The 14,379-nt window shown below is 29.9% G+C and overlaps 2 protein-coding genes across 2 annotated transcripts; one reads left to right on the top strand and one right to left on the bottom strand.

Annotated features, from left to right (window-relative positions):
• On the top strand, nt 1-1,387 carry LOC124940171. The gene is made up of 3 exons (XM_047480656.1): nt 1-155; nt 783-890; nt 969-1,387. The coding sequence occupies exons 1-3, from the start codon at nt 84-86 to the stop codon at nt 1,179-1,181; spliced, it is 393 nt and encodes a 130-aa protein (XP_047336612.1). The 5' UTR covers nt 1-83; the 3' UTR covers nt 1,182-1,387.
• A 1,372-nt stretch (nt 1,388-2,759) lies between these two features.
• LOC124939676 (citrate synthase, mitochondrial-like) lies at nt 2,760-10,376 on the bottom strand. Its single transcript, XM_047480130.1, has 19 exons — nt 10,326-10,376; nt 10,145-10,216; nt 9,491-9,532; nt 9,182-9,247; nt 9,022-9,087; nt 8,741-8,854; nt 8,576-8,639; nt 7,966-8,048; nt 7,190-7,239; nt 6,672-6,749; nt 6,419-6,547; nt 6,293-6,335; nt 6,039-6,125; nt 5,005-5,106; nt 4,248-4,355; nt 4,105-4,155; nt 3,336-3,409; nt 3,204-3,255; nt 2,760-3,123 (listed from the first exon to the last, which is right to left on the bottom strand). Exons 1-19 carry the CDS (start codon nt 10,374-10,376, stop codon nt 3,031-3,033), a joined length of 1,425 nt encoding a protein of 474 aa, XP_047336086.1. The 3' UTR covers nt 2,760-3,030.
• Nucleotides 10,377-14,379: the final 4,003 nt, after the last annotated feature.

Genomic DNA, 14,379 nt, shown 5'->3' with positions numbered 1-14,379 from the left:
GTCCGTTGAACCAGCATAAGAGAAAAGCGCGATCGGTAAGCAATCCCAATTAACAGAAGCTGTAAAGAATCAAGATCTCTCTAATGGCGGAAGAAGGAATAAACGCTTCTCCAGATACTCAGCTCTTTGCTCTTCTATCTGGCCTCCTCCAACAGGTATGCCCTCTCTCCCTTTCATGTCTGTAAGCCTGTAAGCTAAGGAAAGTTAGGTTTTTTCATGACCATTCTGTAAGTTTATTTCAGAACCTGAATTTATCTACATACCCATTAGCCCGATTGAAGATAAGAATCAAATTAATGATTTAACATATGATTCTCCTCTTTCATTATAATGTGATTGATTGAGATGGATTATAGTTACAGAATTTGTTCAGGGAAAATTAGCTACTTTATTGGCCTAAAGTAAGATTTGGACATTAAATCTATGGAATTGGAATTGTTGTATGTATCTCTATAAGAAGTATTGAAGCATCGATTGAATGATAGTTGTGAAAATACTTTTCTTTTCTTTTCTTCCTCCTGTGTTTCCTGTCCTGCTCAAGATGAAAATGTATCAATTTCTTTACAATCAACACTTTTTCTGTAATTCTTCTGGAAATTGATAGGAACAGATGAATCAAGGTGCTATTTTTTCACTGGGATTCTGAAGTTTTATGATACCAATTAGTGGGTCATCACTCTAAACACAATTTGACTCCATTGTTCTTGAGCAACCTTAGGTTCCACACTACCAATTAATGGAGGAAGTCAACAATTGTTCAGCATTCAGTTCTTTCTTCTCAGGTAGAAGCATTGAGCAACCATGAAGAAGTTGAACTACGAGCCAAGATCGAAGCCCTTGGGGTTGAAGTTACAAAAGTTCCTTCAAAGTCTGCAAAAACTCTAGATGAGGTAGTTATCTTTCATTATCAATGATTTTAGGCATTATAGATTTTATACTGAATTCAGATTCATGTAATCTATGTATAGATGGAAATAGCAAAGGAACTGGATAGGCTATCGTCAAAACTAGACGATGTAGATCAGATGATTTCTTCTTCGATGGCTGCTGATCCTCAAGTTAAATGTCTTTTAAGCAGCACGGCTGATGTTTGGATGCCAGTGATCACTGCCACCTCTGAACAAAGGCGCAATTTCACTACATCGGTCAGTGGTGATGAGAAACGCGAATCTAATTCATAACTTCTTCTTCTTCCCTCAACAAATGGGCATGAAGAGATAACAACCAGGTTTACTTATGTATGCCTGCTAAACATTATATATACTTTGCTCGATAATGATTATCTGAAATTTATGTATGTTTGTGATAAGATTTGATGAATTGAGACAATATGTTTTCCTTTTGAATAGCATAGGATGATGATGATTATGATGGTCTCTTTAAGCATTTGAGCCTATTTGAAACTGTTATTTTTATTGGAATAAGTTGTTTGTTTTGAATAAATCCAAATTTAAAAAGTAATTTGCTTTTTGAATCATGATACATAATAATATAAATTCTAGTCTTAATTTAAAAGATCATGATTCAAGTTATTGTTAGATTATTTTATAGATAACAAATTTAGATGCATTAAATATAACACCATTTTAGTTGATAATAACAAGTCAATAATTAAAATGACCAGTTAAAGTTCTTCAATTTCTATAATTAAATCATGAAATGAAACTTGATGCCATTTGTGACATCATAAAAGAAATCATGGATCATGAAGAACAGACATTGTTGAACATTCATTGAAAAAACATCCCTCAACTTTTCTACATCATAGTATTTTTGTTTTCTTCTGCAATTACATTGGATGGTGTTCATTTGGATGTGGGGAAGGCGAAGAGTAATCCAATCAAGGACATAAGAATGGACTTGATGATCCAAACAACAACAAATACCACCAAAAAACCAGCCAAAATAGTGAGGAATGGAGGGTTTTGTCCCAAGTTCTTCCCATCTTTGATCTTATCCGTTTCATCTTTTGAAGAATCCCCACCACTTGTTGAAGAAGCAAACACAAACTTCTTATCCCTTACTTGCAATCTCAAAGCATTTCGGACCCTGAACAATCCATCCAATTATATATCAATGACTGACCAGATCAAGATAACCCTAAATCAATAGTATACAATAATTACATATCATATCCGGATCCCACTAAACTACTATGTTACAGTAATGGGTCCTCAAAATTCAAACTCTCAAGAAAAAAATTATCTAAACATTGAAGTTACCTCAAGATTGAAGGAGTAGATAGTTGTTGGAATTTGTTATCAAGTCTAACCAATGAAGAAGAAGTGTATAATAGTGTTGTGAGGCTTCTCGGTTTTGGCCGACGAAACCCTAAATTGATTTGAGGTATCTGCCCAGTACAATTCACAGGTGCCGCCATTGTTGTACTGATCTTTTCCCTTAGAGAGAGAAAGAGATGAAATGAGGAATAGTGAGTGAATAACTGGACAATCTTTATTGGTGATTTTAGTGTTCATATGTACGGGGATTACGCCTTGTTTGGAATACATTTTTAGATTTTGATTCTCATATCCCATATATTTTACTGAAATAACTTTATCCAAACACCAATCAATATTGAATGAAGCCCTAAATTATTTCAAAATAACCTTAAATTGAATTATTCTGAAAAAAACTCTACAAGCATAACTTCACTTCAATTTAATGCATTTAAAGAAAAAATTAAACATAAGATATATACTTTGTAAACAAGACTATTTCTATTTTAGAAACCCTAATAATTCTCTTTTTTATAGTACACACGCAACACACAAATAAATTTAGAACTCTCTTTATTCAAATTTATTACTCATTATTGTAAAATAAAAATGGTATAACTCCATTGGAATCCAATGGTCATTGTTATTATCAATAATAATAATAATAATAGATACAATAACAAAATAAACTCCAATATCTGGAGGATGAGGCAAAGCTAAACCGTGCCAAAAAAATAATATGAGCACCAACCGGGCGGATGCAAAACCATCCATTATTAATTGTTTGAAAGAATAATCATTCAATATGCAGTTAAGCTGATTTCTTGCAGTGAGCCTCAATCCAGTCCATTGTAACACTTTTTGGTCTCTCCAAAGGCAAACCAAGAGCACGATCCCATATTAGCTAAAAGCACGACATTAAACAAATAAGGATATATAGTCGGTCTAACAAAAGGGTTAACATAAATGAGACAAATTATTTACCTGAGAGCATATACCAATGGACCTCGACACACCGAAAAGAACAGTGTAATATCTGCACAAATTATTTTCATTTTATTTCAGATAATAAAGGGTTTTTCGCAATTGGAAATGAGGTGTGAAAAAAATACATACCTTGCTTCAGTTAAACCATAATAGTTCAACAATACACCACTGTGGGCATCCACATTTGGCCAAGGGTTTTTTACCTACATTTAATCACAATGCATAAATATCATCCTTTTAAGTAATTACTTAGAGATATGAGCTTATTAGGTTATACTTGTTTTTTGTTTATCTTTGTTAGGGACAATCATCTACAAATGGAAATTTATTTGTCTCCCAAAAGCTTGGGATAATAATTCAAACGCAATTTTATTTGCCAAATGAACAAAAAAAAAATCAACTACTTTTCCAACTTTCCAATGGAGTGTGAGATATGGCCAAAAAATTGAGGAACATATCAATTTCATAGGGTAATTGATATATAAAACTCTAGAACTGTTTTGTTATACATTTTTTTCATGCGAATCATGATCCGAAAAAATCTACATTTTTATGCTTGCAAAAAAACAAAAACAAAAAAATATGCTCATGACGTAGAAAAAGATCTGACAATAATTTGGATCAGAAAATAATATGTTTACCAAATGAAGCAATAAAATAGAACTATAATCTGAATTATGATTCATAAAATAATTTGGCTCATGATGATCGCTTCCGGTTTTAACTTCGGTGAATTTTCAATGAGATCGTGATTGTGACAAAATATTAATTTTCAAATAGGCTCACTATTGTCTTAGCTTATGGATAATGTGCGGGAGTAAAGAAATTATAATTGTCCTGATGCAAAACTATAATCAGAAGCACAAAAAGTGGCCACTAAGAGGCAGTTAGGATTTACCTTGCCAAGCTCTGTGAGAATAGGGGGCACTACATCATACAGCTTGGAAACCTTTAACAAGAATAAGAAGAAGAAAAAATGAGTGATTTCATCAACAACCTCAAAATATAAGCATTCTGGTAATATAGGTCAAAAGTTATAACCAGTTGAAAGAGTGGATCATCAGGTAAGTGCTTCAGTGCAAACTCCCTCTGGCACATATATCTTGGATCTGTTTTACGCAGAACTCCATGTCCAAATCCAGGGACGACCTGAATATTAATTGATTGTCAAACAAATCATTATAACTCAAACCCCATCAGTTTAAACTGCTAGAGATTTTTTTTAATGAATATTGCTTACAGGTTATTTAGATAAACAAAGTTAAAATTTAATAGTTCAATGAGGAATGATCTTGAAAGCTAGAAAAATGGAACAGAAATCACAATGGCAACATTGAAGCTGCATCAGCCATACCAACTTGTAACCAGAAAGAGCGAATTTTATGATGGAGCTTGTCACTTAATTGGGCTGTTTTGGCATACCATTTTTTAATGTTGATCATAATCCTCTTAAAAGTCTACATTTGTTATATTTGCCAAGAATCACATGTCTAAAAAGTAATTTTTTCATGATCTAAAAAAATAATTCATTATGATCCAGAAAAAATCTCTATACCAAATGAAAAAAAAATTACACTCTTAACTTGGATCATGATCTTAAATAATTTGCATACCAAATGACAATAATAATCACAATATAAATCGAATCATGATATGGAAAAAATCTTACATCAAACGAAAACAAAAATCACTTGCAAAATTCAAATTTGAACTTTGGCAGTTTTGGGGATTGTGATTGACAGTGACAAATACAAGTTTGCAAATAGGCTCAAAGTATCCATGAAATCTATTTTCATACCTTGCCACTATTCAGTGTATTCCAGACAAATTCTTTCAATTGCTCTTTTGTTATGTTCTCACCACACTCATCTACCACATGTTTTATCCAGAGCAAGACTTCCTGAAAAAATATATATTCAACAATAATAATTTTAGATGGAGGAGAAAATAATAGTCTCCCTTTCCTCTGCATAGTTGGCAAAAGTGAGACCTGTCAACACTATTACCAGACTGAATATAACTACATATTGCAGTCAAAGATACATTTTTCCATAATGCAAATAGTCCAACACTCTCAAGAGTATTTAATAACCCTCAACACTTATGAAATTACATTGCAAGACAGTTGGAATCTCAATAATGTTGTATAGAGGTTTTGTATTGTAAAAGAAATGAGAAGGCATTTTGGTCGTGACAAATAACTTATTTACACTTTGGATACCCATTGTGGTCGGATGAAGTTCAGAATATGAACTTCAGAAAAGGAAATAGAACAAACATATATCAGCACAAACTGAACCCTATGATGGGATGACCTTTATAGGTAAAAGATATCAGAAGAAGGTCATATGCACCAGAAATGGCCAAATAGATGTTAGAAACAGGTGATACTAGAACTTTTCTTTTGTTAGTTGTACTTGTGAGTCCTGTTCCTCTTTCATATTTGGAAGCATACAAGATCGGTAACATTGTAACTAAAATATCTATTTCTAACTTGTATCGCATAATTATTGTGGGTGGAAATGGCACCTCGATAGAATAATATGCACAGTAATTCAATCATTTGAACGTCAACTAGAGAAAGGCATGTTACTTCGGGAGCTAGATAACTTCAGTCTAATAGTGAATTCAAATTTACATTACCAATCTGCGAGATCAAATCAACAAATGCTAGGTGAAGTGCAAGACATCATATGTAAAATAAGACACATCTGATTAATGTCAACATCTAACAACCAATTTCAAATCATGTATCAAACTTGCATAAGCTAACTATAATCAGTAAATATTCAGATTAAAAGCCACGAGAAAACATCTAAAAAGGTGTTATACCTGATTCGCCAACCCATGGAGAGGTCCAGCCAAACCATTTAGTGCAGCAGAAAATGAAAGGTAAGGATCTGAAAGGGCACTAGCGACCTGAATAAAAAGAACAGGAAAATGATCATGGGCACCCACTGTGATTCAATGTAATTATGCGTAAAACAGACGGGAATAGACAAAGGATATTCAGAGATCAGGATAGAAAACTAAAAAAATGGAACATTTTTATTCAAAGAAAGTAAAGATGGAGAGTTTTCACTTACTAGGTGACCAGTATGGGCACTAACATTTCCACCTTCATGATCACTGCATCAGGTGCAAGAAATTTGTTAGAACTATCAATCTTTACCAAATGAGAATTTCATAGAAAAAAATAACAGCACAAATACCTGTGGATGGTAACATAAAGCCTCATAAGTTCATGCATTTCGGAATTATCAAATCCTAGCATTTTAGCAAAATTCGCACCATAATCTAGGGAGTCGTCTTGAGGTATAACTTGTCCACCCTTGTAGATTCTATAGCCATAAAAATCAGTTGGATAAAAATAAGACTAATAAACATTAAGATGTAAAAATAAATTGTGATTCAGCTCTATCAACAATAACCACACACAGACATAGCTATGATCCACCACTTTACCTACGGTAAACATAAGCAGCAACAGCTGGCAATCGGGCAATTAAATTAAGGGAGTCCTCATATGTTGGTTCCCAATACCTACAAAGAGGCAAGTTTATAAGTACATGCATATTAAGTATAGGGGGGAAAGGACATATTTATAGATAAACTTCCCCAAAATGGGCAAATATACGGATATATCCATGAATGCTTAAAGGGGCAAATATACCCCGCTAAATTCTTCCATTGGGTACAACATTGCCCAGCCATAAAATTTATCTTCTTTATGTTATTTCATTTACACCGTAACAAAATTTTAAATCACGGAAGAATTTGTACCAGCATAAATGAAATCAATGGAAAGAAGAGCAATTATAATGGTTGGGTAATGTTGCATCCAGGAGAAGTTAGCAGGTATATAATTCCAATTTAAGCGTTCATGGGTATATTGTCCCTTTTCAGAAAGTTCAAGCATAAAGATGCCTTTCTTTCCTACAGTATTGACATTTCCATGAAACACACTCCAGTATGAAACTTACTTTGATTTGTGAATACCCTTCTCATAGGCCTTCTGAAATTCACTTTGAACCTGGAAACAGAAATTGGGTCACGAGGATATTCAATCCACTCAAAAGAATTTTATTTATTGAGCTAAACAAAAGGAAAGTCTCCAAATAATGCGGAAATAATCCAATCATGTCTAGTTAGTTATTCCACGTGCGCAAGGACTCTAAGGAATGAGATTTGGCCAATAAATTCTTCATACCATAGGTGAGAGTGGAAACAGAACAACGCATAACAAAAAGTAAAAGGGGGGAATCTTTCAACTAATAACATTATTATGCAAGCAAACACAGCATTCAGAAGTTATGATCGCATATGAATGTGTAATGCACAAATCTTTAACCGAACTCTCAAACGCTTGGGATGCGAAACACGGATCAAACGATATATGGAAACTCCATTCACTTAAGGCGTCATTAAAACATCAGTGATAAACCATTTCGCACTTGCAGCTCTTATGCTAATTTATGTTCTCTTCCCATACAAGCTTTCCCCTTTAGCTCTATTTGGAGACAAGGTAAGTTTGGTGCAGTTATGTTATCTTTTTTTCCGAAGCTATAAAATACAGAAGGTTTTGCCAGCTATTTGGGCTGATTAATGGATACAGTTTAACACCTGATCCACCAGTGGATATACATAACATAATTCACCATCCACAAAATTCCATTTTGTAAAAAATAAAAGATAAAAAAGAGAAGCATTGTGGTCATGCATGAACAAAACAAAGCAAAAAAATGAAGGATGTATCAACCTGGAGAGCCATAACACCAGTTGTGAACTGAGTCATTGGATGAGCTGAAATTGGAAGAGCATCAATTGTGTTGAACACGTGATCTGCAAGCACAATTGAAGCCTCAAGATAATACTCTTGAATACAGACTAGACCAATGGATAAGCATGCAAATGTTACAGCAAATAAGATAAACAAGTAAAAACAGAAGTTTATCTTTTTGGTATTTTTTAATCATAAGTCAAAAAGTAGCCATCCAAAGAAGAGGATTGCAATCTAATGTGTTGTCAACAAGTGCCCAAAATTGATGAAACAACAAAACATCAAGAAAGTGAATTGATTCAAAGAAAATAACTAAATAAAATATTTGATGTAACATGTAAACAGTGCTATATATTATATTATTAGATGATAATAATATCTCATAATATAATATTAATATGATATGATTGAGAATAATTAGATTTCATTAGAATATTATTATCTTATGTTGCATGTATGATATCCAATAAATGGGGAATTATTCTCAATAATACATTTTCTCTAAAGTTTTCTACACATACACAGACATTGAGCAAGCATAAAAAGTGAATTTTACTTATTCCAGAGAAAGGTGAAACAAAAAAAATACCCGGAACTGCAGCCCGGCTACGTAATTCGCTGGATAATGCATCTACTTGCTCTTTAGATGGAACCTGCACAAGGGAAAAAGAATAAACTTAGCAACATGAGAAAGTGACTCGGTATGTCATCCAGATATATCACAGAGAGTTGACAAAATTCTAAGAGAACACACCTTTCCTGTTAGGAGAAGCCAAAGAAGTCCTTCAGGCAATGGCTCGCCACCAGGTTTTGCAGCTGGCAATACCTTCTGACACTCAGGTATTGACAAACCTCGGAAGCGAATGCCCTACATGAATAAATAAATTGATAAAATATATAACGGAAAAGCAAATAATAAGCTTTCTTTTCACACCCTCATGATGGATATTATCATGCAAATAAGAAAAAAATTATATGTGTGAACACTAAATCATCAAGCAGATTAAAGTTCTATTATATGAATGATTCGCATACCTCATCAGCATCAAGTAATGAAGTTTCCCACAGTAAGCCAGTCATTCCTCTCATCCCCCCAAGTACCTGTTTAATGATAATATAGCAGACCATTTTTAAAAAAGATAGACTAAAACTGAAGAAGACCACACAGAGAACAGTGAATGGAGGGCATGCATACCATGTCCACAGTAATGTTACCCAGTTGGACTTTTCCATATTCTGACTTAAATTTCTTGAGGCGCTCCTGTAAAAAACATAACACCAGTTAGATGTCAATAAATTGGATTAGTTGTGAGATAAGCAGAAAAGAGGAAGCTTTGAAATGAGATCAATTGATAGAGATTATTATTACATGCCATTTTTCAATGTTGTGGATCTCGTATCTAAAGATGGTGAAAATAACAGAAACGGAATACTATTTCTAGTTGACTTCAACCCACAATAATGAAGATCGATTAAAAATTATGTGATGAGCCTAATCATGTACCTGTTGCTCTGGAATCAATTCCTTTAGCTGAGCTTGAAGGTCCTACACAGAGAAAATTAATGTGTTAAAGATTGGCTAAAAACAATCATATATGATAGTTTTGGAGGTGATAAAACCACAAGATAAACTGATACAAAAAACATGCATATAACTAATTTCTCTAATGTACATCTAGAAATGAGTCCATGATTTTTGTTAATTGTGTTTTGTTGGGGTAAAAATAAATGAACTTTCAAAAAAAAACATCATGCTGAATTTTATCATAATCACATTTATTTACAAAAAAAAAATGATTATCTGCATTTTCAAAAAGTTTATTTTCCTTGTTACCTAAGTTTATCATAATCTGGAGCAATACAGCCAGTAAATTATAGGTTTCATTGGACAACCAGAAATAATAACAATGCCTTAAATAACACAAATAACTATTTGAGCTGGGACACTATTCTCAGTATATGATCTTAGCATGAAACTTCTCCGTAAGAATACCTCCCTACCAATCCTCTCTCAGCCCAAATAAGCACAGAAAACTCAGAAGTGGAACAAATGTTGAGTGAAGAAACAACTAGCAACACATTGTCAATATAAAATCCCAATATACAAGTTATAGGACAGCAATCTACATATAAGTTTAGAAAGATCATCGATATTTACAGTATCAGAGGATTTCTGAATTTGAATCCATCGCACAGAGCTGGTAAGACTTGGCCTCTGAGCCTGCCAACAAGAACAAATAAATCAGATACATAATTAATTCAGGAAGAGACAACCACATGAAATTGATAAAACATAACCTCCAAATAAATGAATATATACACACATATATGGAACTTACAACACGAGAATGCAACTTAGAAAGTGCAGAAACGCTCCGGAAGAAGACCATATCTTATATATCGAATTTCACTGCATCAATCCATCAATAACTGACGTCAAATCAACCATAGCGCAAAAACTCAAGCAGATTTACATATGTAGGCAGTTATACAGGTAAAAAGACTAGAAATAATTGAGAAACGCCGATTGGAAACCTATATATGCAAACAACTGCAATTGGATGGCGGAACAGAAATCAATGATGTGATCTAACAGGTAAGATCATCATCATCATCATCATCAATAGAAATGTATCGAGCTTTAACGAAGAAACGTACCTTGGCCAGTAAGCCTACGATCGATCTGACAATCTCTGTGAGAGAGAAATAGTTTTGTAGTAGCTCTTCCGACCTTTCCTGCAATGCAAAACGTGGCTCTTCCTTACTGAAAATTCCAAATGCCCTATAATAAAGTCAATTTCATTTTGTATTTAACTAAAACACCGTTATTTGAGGCCTGTTTGTTTTTTTTGTCCAAAGCATTGAATGGGTCAATGTCAACTACAGTTTTTTTATACATTGGGCCTTGTATAAAAAAATAAAAAAATTAGAAAGTCATTTACAAAAACAAATTGTGATTGATAACAAATTCTGTAGAAAATAAAATTGACTGAAAATTGTTTTTTGGGATGAGTAGGCCTTGTTTGATCTAGGGTTATTGGAATTTGTTTAGACCGTGTTGGGTTTGGTTTATTTAAATAACTCAACTCACTCGAACACCATCTTACTCTTTTTCTTATCCTATCCTTCATTAATTCATTAATCAAAATACTAAAATATTCTCTGTTTTAAATTATTATTTTATTATTATATATCAATAAATTTATTAAAAATATTTTCACATTTTTAAAATTATTAATAATTATTATTTATTTTCTCCTTCTAAACTATTATAGGTTTTGAGTTTTTTATTATTTAAATAATCCAAAAATATCAAACACTAGTTCACTTCCTCTTTCATCCATTAAATTAATTAACTCCTTAATCAAAATATTAAAATATTAATTATTTTAAATTTTATTTATATATTAATATAATTTAAATTTTTTTAAAAAAAATATCATCACCTTCTCAAAATCATCTATCATTCTTTTTTCCCTTTTTAAATTGTTTCGATAACCTCAATTAAACAAATTCCTATTTTTTAAAATTTAATTGAATTGAGTTTTTTTTTTTAAAAAAAACTAATTAAAACAAATAAACAAAAAAACTTTGAATTCTTTAAATTAAATAAAAAAAAATTGTTGTGGAAAATTTAAAATATATTTTTTTTTAAATAAGATCATTTTGTTGCTTAATAAGTTTGATCGAAAAGTAATAAATAAATGTTTAATGAGAATCTAACTAATTTTGTTTGAAGATTTGGTAGATACATATACATTTCCCATTCCCATGTTTGGTTGTCTTGTTCTTCTTTGGGTCAAATGACTTTTAATGGTTTGAATGGAGTTCTAATCATATTAAAATCATTTTGTCTTGAAATAAAACAATATAAAAGTTTTCAAAAGAAAAAATGATGAGAATAATTGTCTTAAATAATTTATATTACATTTGTTTGTTTCAATCCCGAAAAATAATTTATATGAAATTATAATTTTTTTTATCTTATTTTTCTATCTTATTGACAATTTAAAAAAGTAGCTTGTATGAGATGATAACTTTTTATTTTATTGACAGATAAAATTCTTATTTTGTAACTTTATTTTTAATAAAAGTTTACATTTTTTTTAAGTAATACTAATACATAAAATTTAATCTATTTTAAATATCTGATTGCATAAATTAATTATGTTTGGTATATATGTCTTTAAATCTATACTCTATACATGTTTAATATTATATTTACTTGTTTATTTAACATAAAATAAATTTAAAATACTAGAGAATGACATATTATCACATCACTAGCTTAAAAATAATAAAGGGTAAGGAGAGAAAAAATAGATAAAAAATTTGTTAATTTTTCAATGAATCTTGCGCGTAATTCACTCTTAAATTTTATTTCTCAAGTTTCATTCTATAGTCATTTATCTTAAAATAGTCAACTAAATCTTCAACTCAATTTATGCTATTTAAATAAAGAATTTTTTTATCATTTAAGTTTGTCTAGCTCAATGTTATGATTTCAAGCATTTACCATATTTAAAAAAAAAAAATCATCTTATCCTCATATCTCATCATATAATTTACAAAACACAATTAAGTTTAATATAGATCAATTTATTCGCTAATCAAATTAACGATTTTGTTTGCCAATAAATTACTCACTTCACTATTACTATAGACCAACACAAATCACACTAGTCATACTAAGCCAAGAATAATTGATATAAAAAGTTATTTGATTTGAAATATTTATAAAGAATGTAATATTTAAAGTAAAAACTATTAATATGGATAATATTGCTACAAATATACAAACTGTTTTCATAATATCTAATATGTTCAGTACATATTTCTTTAATATTATGTTTTTAACTTTAGATTACTATTTAACCAAACAGACTCTAATACATATATTAACCCGAAGAAAAACTGAAAAAGAAAAAAGTTGAAGCTTATGTTTTATGTTATTTTTTAAATAGTTAATTTTGTTTTTTAATGTTTTCGCGTTTAACTATTATTAAGGCCTCGTTTGATGAAAAAGTTTTTGGAATAAAACACAGTTTTTATTCCAAAACCCAAACATCTTATTAATCATCGAATCAAATAATTTTATTACTTTAATACTAAAATTACTCTTTAATTTTATCCTCTCTCTCTAAACCATCATTCTCACTTGCAACATACCCTCTAAAGTCAAAGTGCAAATTAGTCTTCAAAAATTAAAAACTAGTTTTTTCCTACTTTTTATCGCATTGGGATTTTTTTGAATAAAACCTAAATAAAAACCAAAAAACCCTTTCCTCAAACAAGACCTTAGATGATTTTTCTTTTTTAAATATAAAATAATAATTGAAACATATACATTAAAATATAAATAATCAAATTTATAAAAAAATAATAATTTATATATATATATTAAAATATAAATAATTATATTTATGAAAATAATAATTTTAATATTTTAATAAAAATAATAATTTTAATAAAAATAATAATTTTAATAAAAATAATAATTTAAATATATATACATATTTAATAATGAGTTTTAATATTTAAATGTAAATAAATTAAAAAAAGTAAGATACTTGGTTTAACGAGTAAAAAAGAAAAAGAAAAATGGGTCATCCATCCTTGAAACTTCATATTATATAAATCATATAAGCCAACTGTAAAATATTTAAGAAAAATAAAATAAAAAAAATATTGTAATTTTTTCTTTAATTAACTTTTAATTATATACTATTTGATTTTATAAATAAATAATATATTTTAAAATTTTAATTATATAATTAATTTTTTTAATTATATATTATTTGATTTTATAAATAAATAATATATCTATTATTAATAATATAATATATACTTATTAATAATTAACAATTATTTTGTTTTATCTAATCATATAACTCCGTCGATAATACTTTAACATATATTTAACCTTATTAATCGTAGTCAACTTCTATCAAAACACTAACTTTTAAGATTGTTTTCACCTTCTTAAGACACAAACAACATCGACTAATTAAGATCAAAATACATTATACATCTATCATCAATTAGGATCTCTATCTCATTAAATAGTGTTAAACTAAATAAATAAATATTGTATTGAATTGTTATTAATGGTTACATAAATTATGTATATTATATAAACATTATAATTGACATATTAAAAAACTAAATAATATAATATTTATATTATCACTATTTATAACTAGCATGATTTCCGTGCGATGCAAACGGACAAATTTATAAAAAAAAATCAAAATTTCTATATTAAAATAATTTAATCACACTATATACTATATTAACGGTTTTCATATTGTGTATATATTCTTTCACATTTCCATTTTTATTAATATTTTGTGAAGTTATCTAATCTCAAATTTATTATAATTTTTCTTTATA

This window comes from Impatiens glandulifera, chromosome 5, assembly GCF_907164915.1.
Source record: "Impatiens glandulifera chromosome 5, dImpGla2.1, whole genome shotgun sequence".
NCBI lineage: Eukaryota > Viridiplantae > Streptophyta > Magnoliopsida > Ericales > Balsaminaceae > Impatiens > Impatiens glandulifera.
Note: the sequence above shows the minus strand (reverse complement) of the source record. Positions and strands in the feature narration are given on the sequence as shown.